The sequence below is a fragment of the Manis pentadactyla genome, chromosome 3 (assembly GCF_030020395.1).
Source record: "Manis pentadactyla isolate mManPen7 chromosome 3, mManPen7.hap1, whole genome shotgun sequence".
In the NCBI taxonomy this organism is placed as follows: Eukaryota; Metazoa; Chordata; class Mammalia; order Pholidota; family Manidae; genus Manis; species Manis pentadactyla.
Window position 1 is genome coordinate 45,878,654 of NC_080021.1, and position 15,075 is coordinate 45,893,728.

Sequence of the window (15,075 nt, forward strand, 5' to 3'; positions counted from 1 at the left end):
CAAAACAAAATTCTAGGACCAGATGGCTTCACAGCTGAATTCTACCAAGCATTTAAAGAAGAGCACACATAATGTAGGGGGTGGGGGTTCACAGGGAGGGCAGCATAACAGAGAAGACAAGTAGTGACTCTATAGAATCTTACTATGCTAACGGACAGTGACTGCAGTGGGGTGTGTGTGGGGGGGTATTTGATAATATGGGTGAATGTAATTACCACAGTGTTGCTCATGTGAAACCTTTATAAGATTGTATATCAATGATACCTTAATAAAAAATACCCAAAAATACACAGGCACACACACTTAATGTAAACATTTTCCTGTATTACATAATCTTGAAAGCTGATGTGACAAGTATCTATAAGCATATAAGTTTATGTATGAATTTGTGTAAAGAACTCTTAGAGCTCTTTATGTACATAATAGTGGAGGATATAGATATAGGTTGTTGGTAGTGTTCTAGTACTTGGTTTGGGTGGTTGATTTACATCTGTTCTTAAAAAAAAACAATGCAACAAAGCAAAAGCTTTTTTTGCTGGGATGGAGGAAGGAAAGAGAAAGAGGTCTTTCATTTCTCTAGAAGTTTCTCTTCCATACCCCTGAAAATAGTTTTAATAAACACATCAACCTGACTTGAAAGTGTTTCCTTTTTTCTTGTTAAACTTTTATTACCAAATTATTTAGGTGTTACTGTAGGTTCTACCTTGTCTAGAATTAGAAAAGAGTACTAAAAGCAGTCAATTGAGGGCTGAACCACCTCTAGACAACCTTTGTGACAACTTACTAGAATGTTGCTCTGCTAGTTAGTGCAGTGGCTTTCTCTTGTAACCATGTGCTCCTTCTCTCTCTCTCTCTCTCTCTCTCTCCTTCTTTTCTCTGTTTCCTCTTTATTTTCTGCCCCAAATCCCTTTTCTTATCCCCTGGTATTCTGCCTTTCTTTTTTTTTTCTAGTTTTGCCTTTGCCTCTCTCCCTTATATCAGTGTGATTAGAGGTGTAAATGACAGATATCTGAATCAAATGTGCTTCTTCATCCACATTTCTGGAAGCCTTGAGGTAGGGCAGGCTCCACAATGTCATCAAGGATTCTGGTTCTTTTTTTCCTCTGCTGTGCCATGTTTGGCGTTGACTTCCTCCTCAGGCTGATAGCAGGTTCCTGCCTCCATTCCCACATCATGACTAGATGTGGTGATATCCAAAGGAGAACAGGTACTGGCTCTTCCTGTTTCTTCATTTTTAAGAATGAGGAAACTTTCCCAAAAGCCTCTCCCTGACTTCCTCTCATGTCTCATTGGACAGGATGGGTCACATGCTATTGGTGGAAGCTATCTCACCTTTTCTGGGCTGTTGCACTCATTCCTTAGCTACTGGGACTGTTGATTAAATAACTCATATCTTATGCCTTTCCTTGGTTGAAGGCTTCCACTCTCCACTGCAGCTTAGTCAACAATTAACTCATATAGGGGTAAGTGGAAAATGCCAGCACCAGCGACTCAGGATGATTTCAGGACCAACTTTATAGTACAGATTATGTTCTAAGGCTTGTTGTAGTTTCTTTCCATTTTCTGATTCCATTATTCTCTTTCTCCTGAGAGCACTCCCTCCATAAATGGTGTTCTGCCAAATCCCTGTCTTAGGCTTTGCTTTTGGGGAACTCAGTCTAAGACACAAACCCTTTCCTATATGAATCATTGGCAAAGTGGATAAAACTGCCATGACTAGCTTGGATTAATTAGTTGGGGTTGGATAAATGTCTGGAAGCCAACCACAAGGATCATTTTACCTTTCCCCTCTTTCCTTCTTATTTTTCCCATTCCCCACAACTTTATTAGTCATTGTCATGAATATTCTTTTAAAGACTTTCAAAATGTATACCAACACATTAATATATTTTCTCTAACTCTATAATGTGTCGAAAAATTTAGAACTGACTAGATGTGTTAAAAAAAATTAGCTTTGGGCCAACTTAGAGTTGACCCATATAATTTTGAAGGAAGTGATCCTTAAACTCCCTGGCATTTGTAAAATTCATGTCATCTGTTCATGAAATAAGCGCATTTTGATTTACTTCTAATGTTACTTATATCTTTGGACAGCTTTTTCTAGTCTTTTATTTGAACATCTGAAATTATACTGTTGGACTATGCTGATTTATATGTTCTTTTGATATAATTATTGAAACATGCCAACGTTTCTTTGAAAATTAGTTATCCACAAGTTATTGAATATGTAATGTATGCAGGGTATATTAATCTCTTATACTTTGTGTCAGCCTTTGGGATTAGTGAACATCCCAATTTGATCAAATAATTTTGAAAGTTAATAAAAATAGATGCCATTCACTGAGTGTTTACTAAATGGCAGGCACTTTGCTGGGCACTTTACATACATTGTCTCTACTTTTCATGGTAATACCCCTTTGAAATTATTAGCTCCCCACTTTTATAAGTGAAAAAAGTCCTAAGTTTAACTTCAAAAGCTTAAGCAATTTGCCTGAAGTCAGACAGTTGTAATAATATTATGAATCACTAACAGTAATAGAACATTTATTATGCTCTATTCTAACTATAGTATATAGATCAACTAATTAGATCTTTACAACTCTAGGAGCTACTATTACTACCCCCATTTTATAGAAATAAATTGGAGTAGGTAACTTGCACAGGGTCACTCAGAGAGTAAGTGATACAGGTAGGAAATGAATCCAACCAGTCAGACTCCAGAGCCTGTATACATTCACCCCTGTGCTGTATTAAATAAGAATTTAGTGCACAATTAAAGACAGAGTTAAAATTTATTTGATGATTAATAGTTTTTTTTCCCAATTAGATTTGTCTGCTTTAGGGACTTTGCTTGTATTTAGTCCTCTTAAGGACAAGAGTACAAATTTCTATGAAGACCTGTGCTTATAAACCACAAAGTTGACCTTCTTATAATTTTTATCTCTTTTTAGGTACTCCAATTCAGAATGATCTCCAGGAATTTTTTGCATTGATTGATTTTGTAAATCCAGGAATATTAGGCTCTTTGTCATCTTACAGAAAAATATATGAAGAACCTATCATTTTATCGAGACAACCTTCTGCTTCTGAGGTATAATTTACTTTAATAAATAGGTTTAAAAAGAACCGTGAGTCCATAACTTGGCTATTATCTTAATTTAGGGAAAATTAAATTAGTATAGTGAGTTCTCAATTTTTCCCACAATCCTTCAGCTCTTCCTGTATTCCTTATTTTAGAAAATTCAATCATCACTTTAAGTAGACACATCACAAAAAAATATAAATGACAGTAAACATATGAAAGTGTTCACCCTCAGTGGTATTGAAAAATGGTACACCAAAATGACTATAAAGTAGTTTTTGTATTTTTCTATTGATATTTTAGTTGGTTGGATTTACATAGTAATTAGCAAATGTAGGTGAGAGTACTACCCTCTACTGGTTGGAATGTGAATTAATAGAACTGGAGGACAGTCCGGCAATGTGTATCAAAAGCCTTAAAATTGTGTATATTTTGTGGTCTGGCAATACCATATTTAGGAATTTCATTATAAAGAAATAATCACTGATGTGATTGAAGAGCTGTAAGAGTGAAAAGTTAGAAACAAACTAAAGGAAACAAGCTAATTGGAAACACATTTGTAAAGGTAGGGAAAAGGTGAAATTAGAGTCTACCTATTGTATAGACAATGTATTTCACTGAATCTAAGATAATAGCAATTCTAAGGTACATCATTATTTTATGTACCACTAAGGAAAACATGCTATCAATTACAATTTTAAGAAGTCATTGATTATGAAAAGCATTCTAAGGTGGGGAAAAAGATGGTGGTGTGAGAAGTGAGACAGAAACCTCCTGCTAAAACCCATATTACATGAAAATATAGCAAATATAACTATCCTGAAAGAGTGACCCAAAGACTGTAGAACAGGCTGCCTGCATGTGGGGAAAAGAGAAGACCTCACAGAAAAGGGTAAAGTAGCAAAGCCATGATCTGGCAGAACCCAAGCCCTTCCCCAACCCCAGCTCACAGGCAGGAGAAAGAGAAATGGAGGAGGGAGGGAGCAGAAGCCCAGGACTGCTAAACACCCAGCCCTAGAGATATGCTCCGGGAGCATGAACCCACATTATGTGGTGCTCTGGAGATTATTGGGGTTGGAAAGCAAAGACAAGCAGAATACTTGGAGAGACTGAGATTCTAGCCACTTGTAGAGAACAGGTATGCAAACCTGCAACTCTAGGGCAAAAGAAAGGCAGGTGCCTTGAAAGACTTCACAACAGCGAGAGGGGTGCTAAACGGGCAAAGATTACACAGTGCTTGCTGCTCAGGAGAGGGAACAGGTGGACACAATTGTCCTGGCATACTCAACCCAGCAGGTGGGGAACTTTCAGGAGGTTCAGACACTCCATCCCTTTGGCTGGCAATGCAGCCCTGAGGCCTCCCACCATGATAGGCAGCCTGCCTCTCCTTCTTCCTGGCAGACACTGGTCTGCATACCTGCTGCCCCCACCATTGTGCCAGGCCAGCTGGAGCGTGGCCCTACCTAGGGCAGCTACAGGGGCATAATGCAGAGGCTCCTCCCTGCATGCTTGGCCCAACTGGACCTGGCAGTGGAGGTAGTCGTTGCAGCTGGGAAGCAGGAAAGAGCTCTTTCCTCCCTGCAGGCACTAGTGCCACTTGCCTGAGACCCCTTCATTGCTCAAGGTGCTTGGCAGCTCCAGAGAGTAGAGCTTCTGGGTACCAGAAGGCGCCACCTACACAAAGTTATTATTATTCCATAGTAATCATAAGAAATATGAAATGGCAAAAGAATTTTGAATAAACCAGAATTCCTCAAACACCAGAAAGAGGGCTAAGTGAAACTAGGGCTAAGTGAAATCACCAATCTTCTTGATAAAGATTTCAAAATAAAAATAATAAACATGCTCACGGAGCTACAGAAAAATATTCAAAATCTCAGGACTTCAAGGAAGAGATAAAAACTTTGGAAAATACAGTGTCTGAAATGAAACATACAATGGGGGGATTTAAAAGCAAATTAGATGAGGTAGAGGAGATGGTAAAATAGAAATCAAAGAACAGGAAAACAAGCTGAGGCACAGAGAGAAAAAAGGATCTCTAGGAGTGAAAGAATAATAAAACTGTGTGACTAGTCCAAATGGAACAACATTTGTATTTATAGGGGTACCAGAGGAAGAGAGAAAAAAAGGGATAAAAAGTCTCTGAGGAAATAATTGCTGAAAACTTCCCCAATCTGGGGAAGGAGATGGTCTTTCAGATCATGGAAGCGCACAGATCTCCAAGGGACCCTAGAAAGACAACATTAAGACATATAATAATTAAAATGGCAAAGATCATGGACAAGGAGAGAGTATTAAAAACAGCCAGAGAGAGAAAAAAGATCATGTATAAAGGAAAGCCCATCAGGCTGTCACCAGACTTTTCAGCAGAAACCTTACGGGCCAGAAGGGAGTGGCATGATATATTTAATGCAATGAAACAGAAGGGCCTCTAACCAAGAATACTCTACCCAGCAAGATTATCATTTAAGTTCAAAGAGGGATTAAACAATTTCCAGATAAGCAAAAGTTGAGGGAATTTACCTCCCACAAAACCTCTCTACAGTGTATTTTAAAGGGAGTGCTTTAGATGGAAGTGTTCCTAAGGCTAAATAGCTGTCACCAGAGAAAATAAAACCACAGTAAAGGAAGTAGACCAACTAATTACTAAGCAAATGTAAAATTAAATCAACTACCCACAAAGTCAGTCAAGGGATACACAAAGAGTAAAGAATATGAGACCTAATATATAAAGAATGGAGGAGGAAGAAAAGGGAGAAAAAAACCCTTTAGACTGTGTTTGAAATAGCATAATAAGGGAGTTAAGTTAGACTGTTAGATAGTAAAGAAGCTGCCCTTGAACCTTTGGTAACCATGAATCTAAAGGCTGCAATGTCAGTAAGTACATATCTATTGATAATCACCCTAAGTGTAAATGCACCAATCAAAAGACAGAGAGTTACAGAATGGATAAAAAACAAGACCCATCTATATGCTGCCTACAAGAGATTCACTTCAAAGCCAAAGACATACACAGACTCAAAGTGGAGGGATGGAAAAAAATATTTCATGCAAATAATAGGGAGAGAAAGCAGGAATTGCAATGCTTGTATCAGACAAAGTAGATTTCAAAACAAAAAAAGTAAGATAAAAAAAGCATCCTATTTAAGAGAAGTTAAAGTGTAAAAAAAATGTGTTTCAGTTAATAAAATATAATCAGTCAACAAATATTTATCAAGCATTTCACATGAACCAGGAACCATACAAAATATTGTTTTATAGATATATAATAGCATGGATAATGTTCATGACACATTATCTAAAAATAAATCATGTTAATTTATTTACCTAACACATATATTAAATACCTAAAGTGGGCCGAATGCTGAGTGCTGGATACTAGAGAACAGTGATAAGCTAAACTGACTGGATCCTTGTTCCCATGAAGCTGTATAGTTTAAGATCCTATTTTTGTTACAAATACAAATCAAAATAAAATATTAAATACATTTGCATATTATAAAGAAAAAAGACTTGGGAGATGTACATAAAAGTCTTGATAGCAGTGGTTGTTTTTGGTTGATTAAAGTTGGTTTTCATTTTATTGTTTTTGGAAAACTATATTTTCTGACTTTTCTCTAGTGAACCTATTTCATTTGTAGTGAACATTAAAAATGGTTTTAAAATATAAGGGAAATTTTCTATGATTAATATGGAAACAAATATTGCATATGGGATTTATTTTAAGCTTCACTGTGAAGATCTGTACACTCAGAAGATTGTATATAGAGAATTTAAAACCTTATTTAATTTATGCTGTATTTTGACTTGAAAACATACTGTTATTTAGTGAACAATGTGTAATGGTTTTGAATGAGTCAGCTGTGCCTTGCGTCAGTAATTTCTTTTAGGCTTAATTTTAGGATCAATGACTTCAAAATATTTGCTTCTAAGAATTTGCTGTATTAGTTCATGATGACTTTTAGACTATAACCATGACAGTCTTCACATAAAAGCTTACTTTTAGAATAATTTGTATTTTAGAATAGTTTGTAGATTATTAATTTCTGATGGTTCTCAATGTTGCCAATAGCCAAGCAAACAAGGATTAGGAGACTTCACTAATTAAATGTTTGTGCTGAGTATTTACAAAGATGATGGGTTTTTTATTCTATCCCAAACTTGTATTTCATTTCTTCTGTTAAAAAAAACAATCTGAAAGGAAACAATTCATAAATGGTTTCTTACTATAAAATGTTTAATGTTCATTTTAACTGCAAGTATTTTTTGTCTATGACACTTTTAAATCTGCTATTTTTTCATAGGAAGAAAAGGAGTTAGGAGAGAGAAGAGCTGTTGAACTTACTTGCCTCACTGGTCTTTTTATCCTTAGAAGAACCCAAGAGGTCATAAATGAGTATCTTCCACCTAAAATAGAAAATGTAATCTTTTGCCGACCAGGAACACTACAGATTAAGCTTTACCGAAAGCTGCTGGATTCTCAGGCTGTCACGTTCTGTCTTCAAGGGATGTTGGAAAGTAGTCCTCATCTAATATGTATAGGAGCTCTTAAAAAATTGTGCAATCACCCCTGCCTTTTGTTCAATTCTATAAAGGTAAGTATGTGAGACTGTGTCAGGGATATGAGCTGAGGGTTCTACATCTTGTGAATCTAAGTGGGCAGATTGGGCTAATCCCATGGGGTGCATTTGTGATGTCTCAGAAGTTCTGCAGCTTCTCCAGTACGTTTCTGCTATGGAGCTTATCCAGCTTTCTACTTATTCTTCAGAGCATGTCCACATTCACTGAGTTGAACTGGGGATGCAGTGGGTATGAGGCCTTGTAGAGTTTGTGCCCCATGCCCTTTGGTACCATGTGTAAATACTTTGCATAGTCTCCCTTTCTATTTGATATTATTATAGCCAGTCAGTTTTGTTTGGTGCTAACAGATAGAATATTTACCATTAAAAATAATTTAATGTTTCCCCATTATAAAAGTAATAAATGATTATTGTATGAAATTTCTAAAACTCAGTCACAGAGAAGAAAATAAAAATTTATTGGTTAGAATGTAATTGGTACAACTGGAGGATAGTTAGCAGTTTGTATCAAAACCTTAAAATTGTGTATATTTTATAGCCTGGCAATACCACTTTTAGAAATTTGTTAGAAAGAAAAAAAGCTTTCCAGCCAGAGAAAACCACATTGTGTTATTAATAATAATCTTGCTAACACTTATTAAGCCTTTGTCATATACCAAACACTAAGTATTTTTCTAGTATTATTTTATTTATTCTTCATAAAACTCTATGAAATAAGTTCTGTTATTACCACCCCCATTTTTCTGGTGAGGAAATGGCCTCAGAGATATGCATATATGGTCTTTTTCTAAAGAAAATTAATTTTAATAATGTTATGCATTTAAAATGACTTTTTCACTAAATAAATTGTGAGCATTTTCCATAATTAGATACTTTTTAAAAGTATGATTTTTAAATGGTTACATAGTTGAGCTGACCATTTGGATATTTAATGACATCATACAATTTGGAATCTACTGAGAGTTTTCTATGGAGTTAGAACTGGTATCAGTCCCCACCTACTACTTTCTAGTTCTTTTAACTAAGGGCAAGTTTAAACATGGTCAAGTTGCATCTTTGAGCCTTTGTTTTCTTATCTGGAAAGCAGAGACAATAATAACTTCCTGATGTTTATTGTGGCAGTTTGGTGAAATAGTATGGAAAGAACCTAGCAGAATGCCTGACCAAACGAGCTGCACAATGACTCTTAATATCCTGTTATCCCCAGCTCACCCTTAATAATTTTTTAAAATAATTTTTATTCTCTTAGTTTTTTCTTTAAACAGTAATATCATAATTTGCAACCAAAACAAAAGAAAACCTGTGTGTGCTACATTATGCTTGAAGTCATTAATTATATACTGAGCAAATGGAGTATTCTACCCAGATTCTACAAGTATATTCTAGAATGAATTATATTTACATAGTTTATCATAGGAGAAGTCAGCTTTCTGTAACTCTGCAGTAGGCAGGATTATAACAAGAGATGCTGCATATGGCGATAAAAATTAAATCCTTTGGGCATTATGCCCAGCAAAAATAGAAGCCAAAAATTCTTCCTTAAAAGGAAGACCTTATAATGGCCCAGAATGTGCCAGTCAACTAGTTATAGGCATAGGATACCTCAAACTTCAAATACAGTGTATAATTTTCAATCTGAAACTTATTCAATAAAGTCCTTCCTCTAACATCATAGCAAATAAGCATCAATAAAAAGTGGCTGAAACGAGCCTTCCATGTATAAGTAACCTTTAAGCAATGGTTTATAAATGTGTTCCTATTGAAACTATGTTTTTCAAGTTCAATCAAGGTGATGGGTTTCTTTTCAGGAAATATGAATGGAATGTAACCAATAAAAATATCAACCCATAACCAAAGGGTATTAATCATAGACAGAGGAGAGACTGCCCTAACTTGTTAATATGAGAAGTCTAACTGGCAAATCCCTAAGAGAGAGGTGATGCATCAGGCTGTCATAACATAATAATTCTTAATTAGGCGTATGCATTTTAATCTTCTGGAAAGCTTTTAAAATTACATTTGTCCAGGCCTCCACACATATGAACTGATTCAGAATCTCAGAGTAGGACCCAAGTGTTAGGATTTTGAGAAAGCTTTTCCAAGTGATTCTTAATACATGTTCCTGGCTAATACTTTCTGTATTAGGATTATCCATTTTCCTTGTCTTTTGATTTAGTATTCCCAGAGAACTTTCAGCTAATGATTTGGCTTTCCCTGTGGACCTTTCTTCATAGGACAGAATGTAGAGACCAACTGGTTTAAACAAGGCAGGTCTCCTTTCAAGGTCAATAAATTTATATTCTGACTTGTTCAGTCTCTTAATTTGGTTAGTGTAGCTTATTTCTCTGGATCTTAAGCATATTCAAGTTTTTGAACATGAAAAGATGTGGACTACAACCTGGGTCTGTGGTCTCTGATGACCTCTCTGAGGTATAGGCTTTTAAAAAAAAATTGTACTATCGTTGTTATACAATCTTACATTTGTTTCAGATATACAGCACAGTGGTTCAACAGCTACCCACACTATTAAATCCTCCCTCCTCCAGTGCAGCCACCGTCATCCATCAACGCAGGAAGATGTTACAGAATCACTGACCCACATTCTCCATGCTGCACCACCGTCCCCATGACCAACTTATACTGTGATTGCGAATTATTGTGCCCCCTTTCCCTCCTCCACCTTCTCCCAGAGGTATAGGTATTTTAGTGGGTGTAATTTGACAGCCAGCAACTGTCTCTGTCCCGTTGTATATTTTGGTGATACACATATCTTGTGGTTCCAAGTATTTTTAATCAGTGACTTTACCCAACTATTGCTATATTTTGGGAGTAAGCCAAATTAAAATTAGTACTTTGTGCCCATCATCTTACACTATAGGATTCACTGCCCTTAAGGTATTTCTAGTATTGTTAAAGAGAGAGTACAGCACACATTGAAAACAAGGGAAATATAAGAAAGCATACAGTTAATTGCTCAATTAAATAAGGTTAAAACTTAAATGTGCTGTGTAACTATAAAGGTCAAGACTAAGTCCCTCCTTTTCTATCCCTCCCCCCCACAAAGGTCTATGAAGAACCATGTAGAATTTACATTGGGTCCTCAAGTGTTTATTGCGTTGGGATAATAGGTCAGAAAAATGAGGCATTCCAGGCAGGAGAAGTAGGTTGAACAAAGTTCCAAACAAAGTGATGAATCTGGTAAATGTGGGAGAGAAAGAGGAGTCCTGCCTTTCCCAGAAATTTAATGTAAAAAGTGATGCAGTCGTTAATAAGTGTATCTCTAGTTAAGTGTTCACATGTCAACTAGGCAGTTTTGGAAGAGGAATTTCAGAGGTGCTGATAATCATTTCGTAATAAAATTACTTAAGAAACTATTGGTAATGTAAACAAAAAATATAAGAATAAATTTCTGTTAACATGGCAGAATTGTTACTTATTGCAGAAGAAATTGATAATACTGAGTAAACTATTGTTCTTGATTCTAAGTATCACCTGGAAGGTGCTCTGTGAAGCCCACGAATTGGTAATAGCAGGGAGGGAAGGAGGGAAGCAGGAAAAAAGGTATTAATGGTGAGAAATCTCAGATATAATTCCCATTTGCCCCTTTATTTTCCTCCCATTAATTCCCTGCCATCACCTGCTACCCTCCCAGGGCAGTGATACTGCATCGTGGGGTGAAGATAGGCAGTAAGAGGCTGCATTAGAATTGCTCTGTAATTAACTCAGTAGGATGCATATTACTTTTTAAAAAAATGACCAAATCATAGCATGTAAACATTTATATAATAGCTTTGTCTTTTCAGGTGGCTATGAATCTTCATTTTTTTCATAATTTTAATATTTTTTCCCCAATTATGAAAAAAAAAATGAACCAGTGTTAACAGTCATCTTTTTGAATAGGAAAAAGAATGTAGCTCAACTTGGGATGAAAATGAAGAAAGGAGTTTGTACGAAGGCTTGATAAATGTGTTTCCCGCTGATTACAACCCCCTCCTGTTTACTGAGAGAGAGTCAGGAAAACTACAGGTGCTGTCACAGCTCTTAGCAGTTATCCACGAACTCCATCCTGCTGAAAAGTAAGAGGTCAATTTAATAAACTGCTTCTAAGTGCTCATGGGATTTTGGCTTAGACAATGTCCTTATTCCCACTCCTCTCCACCCACCTTTTTTCTAAAAGAAGAAAACATTAAAAATAAGTTATTTTCTTCATTGGGGGCTTGGTCAGCATATCCAGTATTTTATAAATCTATTAACAGTGTGTCCATAAATTTTTATTTAGGGAAAACTGAATGTAAACACATATATTTAAAAAAGCCTTGGGATGTCTTTTGATTTTTAACACCTAACTTTTTTTAAATCTCTTTCAGAATTCTTCTTTTACTCTCTTTAAATGTTTATGCTCCCTAGGGTTTTCTCTTTAGTTTCCTTCTCACTCTGAACACCCATCCTCAGATATCTCTACTCCCCAAAGTTTTTACTGTTATTCACATAGTATTGATTCCAAATCTCTATGTCTAGTCCAACCCTATCTTCTAGTTTCTGTGTCCTTATTTCTTACTGTTTAATGAACATCTATCTTGATGTCTTGAGGACTTCAAGTTTCACATGTCCCCAGCCAGCTTCATTTATCATTGAAAGCCTGATCCTTCTTCATGATTCCTTGGTTTGATGAATGGTACCGATCCAAGTTGGATATTCTTGTGCTGGATGCAGCTTACACTCTACTGTACATGGCAGCCTTGCCTACAGATTTTAGCTGCTTTAGGGGACAATCCTAGTGCATAAAAATAATAGCCTTGTTTCAAAGTGGTATGTAGTTGTGTGTATGGGGGGTGTGGTGTGCTCTAGACCTCCAAAAAGGAATTGTCCAGGATTCCTCGCAATAAGTGAGGATGAGAGACGTGTGGAACAGAGACAAGGCTTCCCAGGGGAGTCTGCCCTCACTAGAACAGGTCATTCCCAGTTGACCTGGCTGCTGACTGTAGATGCTTGAATCAGCCCAGTCACAAACAGCCCAGTCACAAACAGAGGAACCTTCTAGCTGAGCCCAGCCCAAATTGCCAACCTATAGAATTGTGAGCTAGATGTAAAATAAATGGTTGTCCTAAGCCGCTGGCAGACCCTCTTGTTATGACCTTTCAATTCTCCTGTTAAGTTTCTATTTTGGCTGTTATTTGAAATTTTAAAGATTTTTCTTATTCTTGATTGTTCTTTTTTATTTGCTCTTCTTGTGAATATTATCTCTTACTTGAGGATATTTATTCAAGATGTTTTCTGTCTCATCCATTACTCTGTTTTATTCAGGTTTCTTTTTTTCAATTTGTTTGATTTCCGGTTTTTCTCTTGAGGCTTACCTCAAATAGCTGTTGATACTTGATGTTCATTCATTTTTAAGAGTGAGGCAATAAAACATTAATTGAATTCTCTGTGTGCGTGGGCAAGGCTTGTTGACTGGTGGCCCTCACTGAGTAATCAGGCAGCGAGCTGGCTTTTTATGTGGGGACTCCCTATCTGTGGACCTTTTTCCTGGTGTCATTCAAGTCATTCCAGATATGAGTTGTCCAATAATATCTTTCTTAGGGTAGGATGTGAGAGAGATGCCTGGCTGTTAGTGTTCTGGAGAAAGGGGACTAGGATCTTACCATCCAGTATACAGACTTTCATTTTGATTTGTCACTATATCCCTGCCTTCTAGAGACCCCTGGCCTAAGTTTCTTTGGTTTACTTTCTCCAGAGAATGAACATTCTATGGGATTAGGGCCTGGGTTCTACTTACTAGCACTGTTGTAATAGCTCCAGTCTACGTTCCTTCCTTCTGAGGCACCTTAACAAGAGTTTTTGATGTTAATGAACTTGTACTTATTTCTTATTGGTATCTTCCTCTTTAAGCACTTGGGTTTCATTTTCTCTGTACTGTTGAGCAGGTCTACTCTTCTCTGTTTTTATATATAACAGTCTCCTTGTTTTATCAAAGATAGAGTTTGTATTTCTGTTTCTCATTCTTTTGCTGATTTAGGGTGACTTCAGAGAAGTAAAGTCTGCAGAAAAATCTTAACTGAACTATCTTAATACTGGAAGTTTCTTAGATATTTTAAAAAATTGAATTAGGAGAAACTTTGTTTTAATTGTGTACAGTCATCGTTACATGTTCTGTAAATATCAGTGATAATAAAATTGAGGTATTTTCCTTCAATTAAAAATATCTAATGTTGCTTTTAAATTGTATGTAAAGAATCTTTCTTTTTGATTGACAGGGTGGTATTAGTATCCAACTATACACAAACCTTGAATATTTTACAAGAAGTATGTAAGCGTCATGGATATGCTTATACAAGACTTGATGGACAAACACCAATCTCTCAAAGGCAGCAAATTGTTGATGGCTTTAATAGTAGATACTCTTCAGATTTTATTTTTTTGTTAAGTTCAAAAGCTGGTGGTGTGGGACTTAACCTTATTGGAGGATCTCACTTAATTCTTTATGACATTGATTGGAATCCAGCCACTGATATCCAGGTAGGACTATTTAAGCATTAAATAAACATTACAGATGGATTACTGGGGCTACAGTGCCTGCTGAAGATATGAAGATGGTGATGATGATGTATAATAATATATAAGATGATGATGTAAAAACATATATTGAGCCCTTCTTTTGTATCTGGCACTCTGCTAAGTACTTTACATCTGTTTAATCTTCACAATAATCCTATGAGTATGGCTGTTAGTTTTGTTCTACAAATGAAGATATGAAGCTTATTCTAGGTCACATAACTTGTAAGAGGCAAAGTCAGGCCTCAAACCCAGACCTGTACATCTCCAGGCTCTAACTAGCTACATAGTTGGGACTTCTGGATGCTCATGACCATCAGTGTTATAGATCAATGTTTGTGCAGGGTGTAGTAAAGGTATAAAATTAGCTTATTTAGGAAAATATTTCAGAAGATGCTTTGATTTTCCTCATGTATTTTGAAATCTCTATCTAAAGGTTTGCACCTCATTTGGTATCTGTGTGAGGGGACTGGAAGACAACCCTTAGGTTCAGTGATTCAGAAGGACTCACAGAACTGAAAAAAACAGCTATACTCATGGTTACAGTTATGGTTTATTACAGTGGAAGGATCTCAGCAAAAGTAAAAGGCATTATGGGCAGAGTCCAGGAGAGACCAGACATAAGCTTCCAGTTATCTTCTCCCACTGTAGTTGTATGGAAAACACTTCTCCCAACATCGATAAATGACAGCATATATAGAGTACTGTCAATCAGAGAAGTTCACTCAAGCCTTGGTGTCAAGTTTTTATTGGAGGTTGGTCATGTATGCATGTAGGCCCCATGTGACTGACATTAGCTGCTCAGTCTCCACCGCTCCAAAGGTCACACTGGCCCAAGGTACCAATCTGAATCACATTGTT

At 36.5% G+C, this 15,075-nt stretch overlaps 1 protein-coding gene across 3 annotated transcripts in view; it reads left to right on the forward strand.

Moving 5' to 3' along the window:
* RAD54B (RAD54 homolog B) overlaps window positions 1-15,075 on the forward strand; it is a 107,977-nt gene that overhangs the window by 87,080 nt on the left and 5,822 nt on the right. For all 3 annotated transcript variants that reach the window (XM_036933194.2, XM_057497893.1, XM_057497892.1), the window contains exons 9-12: window positions 2,952-3,091; window positions 7,387-7,677; window positions 11,563-11,738; window positions 13,917-14,178. In XM_036933194.2, the coding sequence (XP_036789089.2) occupies window positions 2,952-3,091; window positions 7,387-7,677; window positions 11,563-11,738; window positions 13,917-14,178 (869 nt within the window). The remainder of the gene's footprint in view (window positions 1-2,951; window positions 3,092-7,386; window positions 7,678-11,562; window positions 11,739-13,916; window positions 14,179-15,075) is intronic.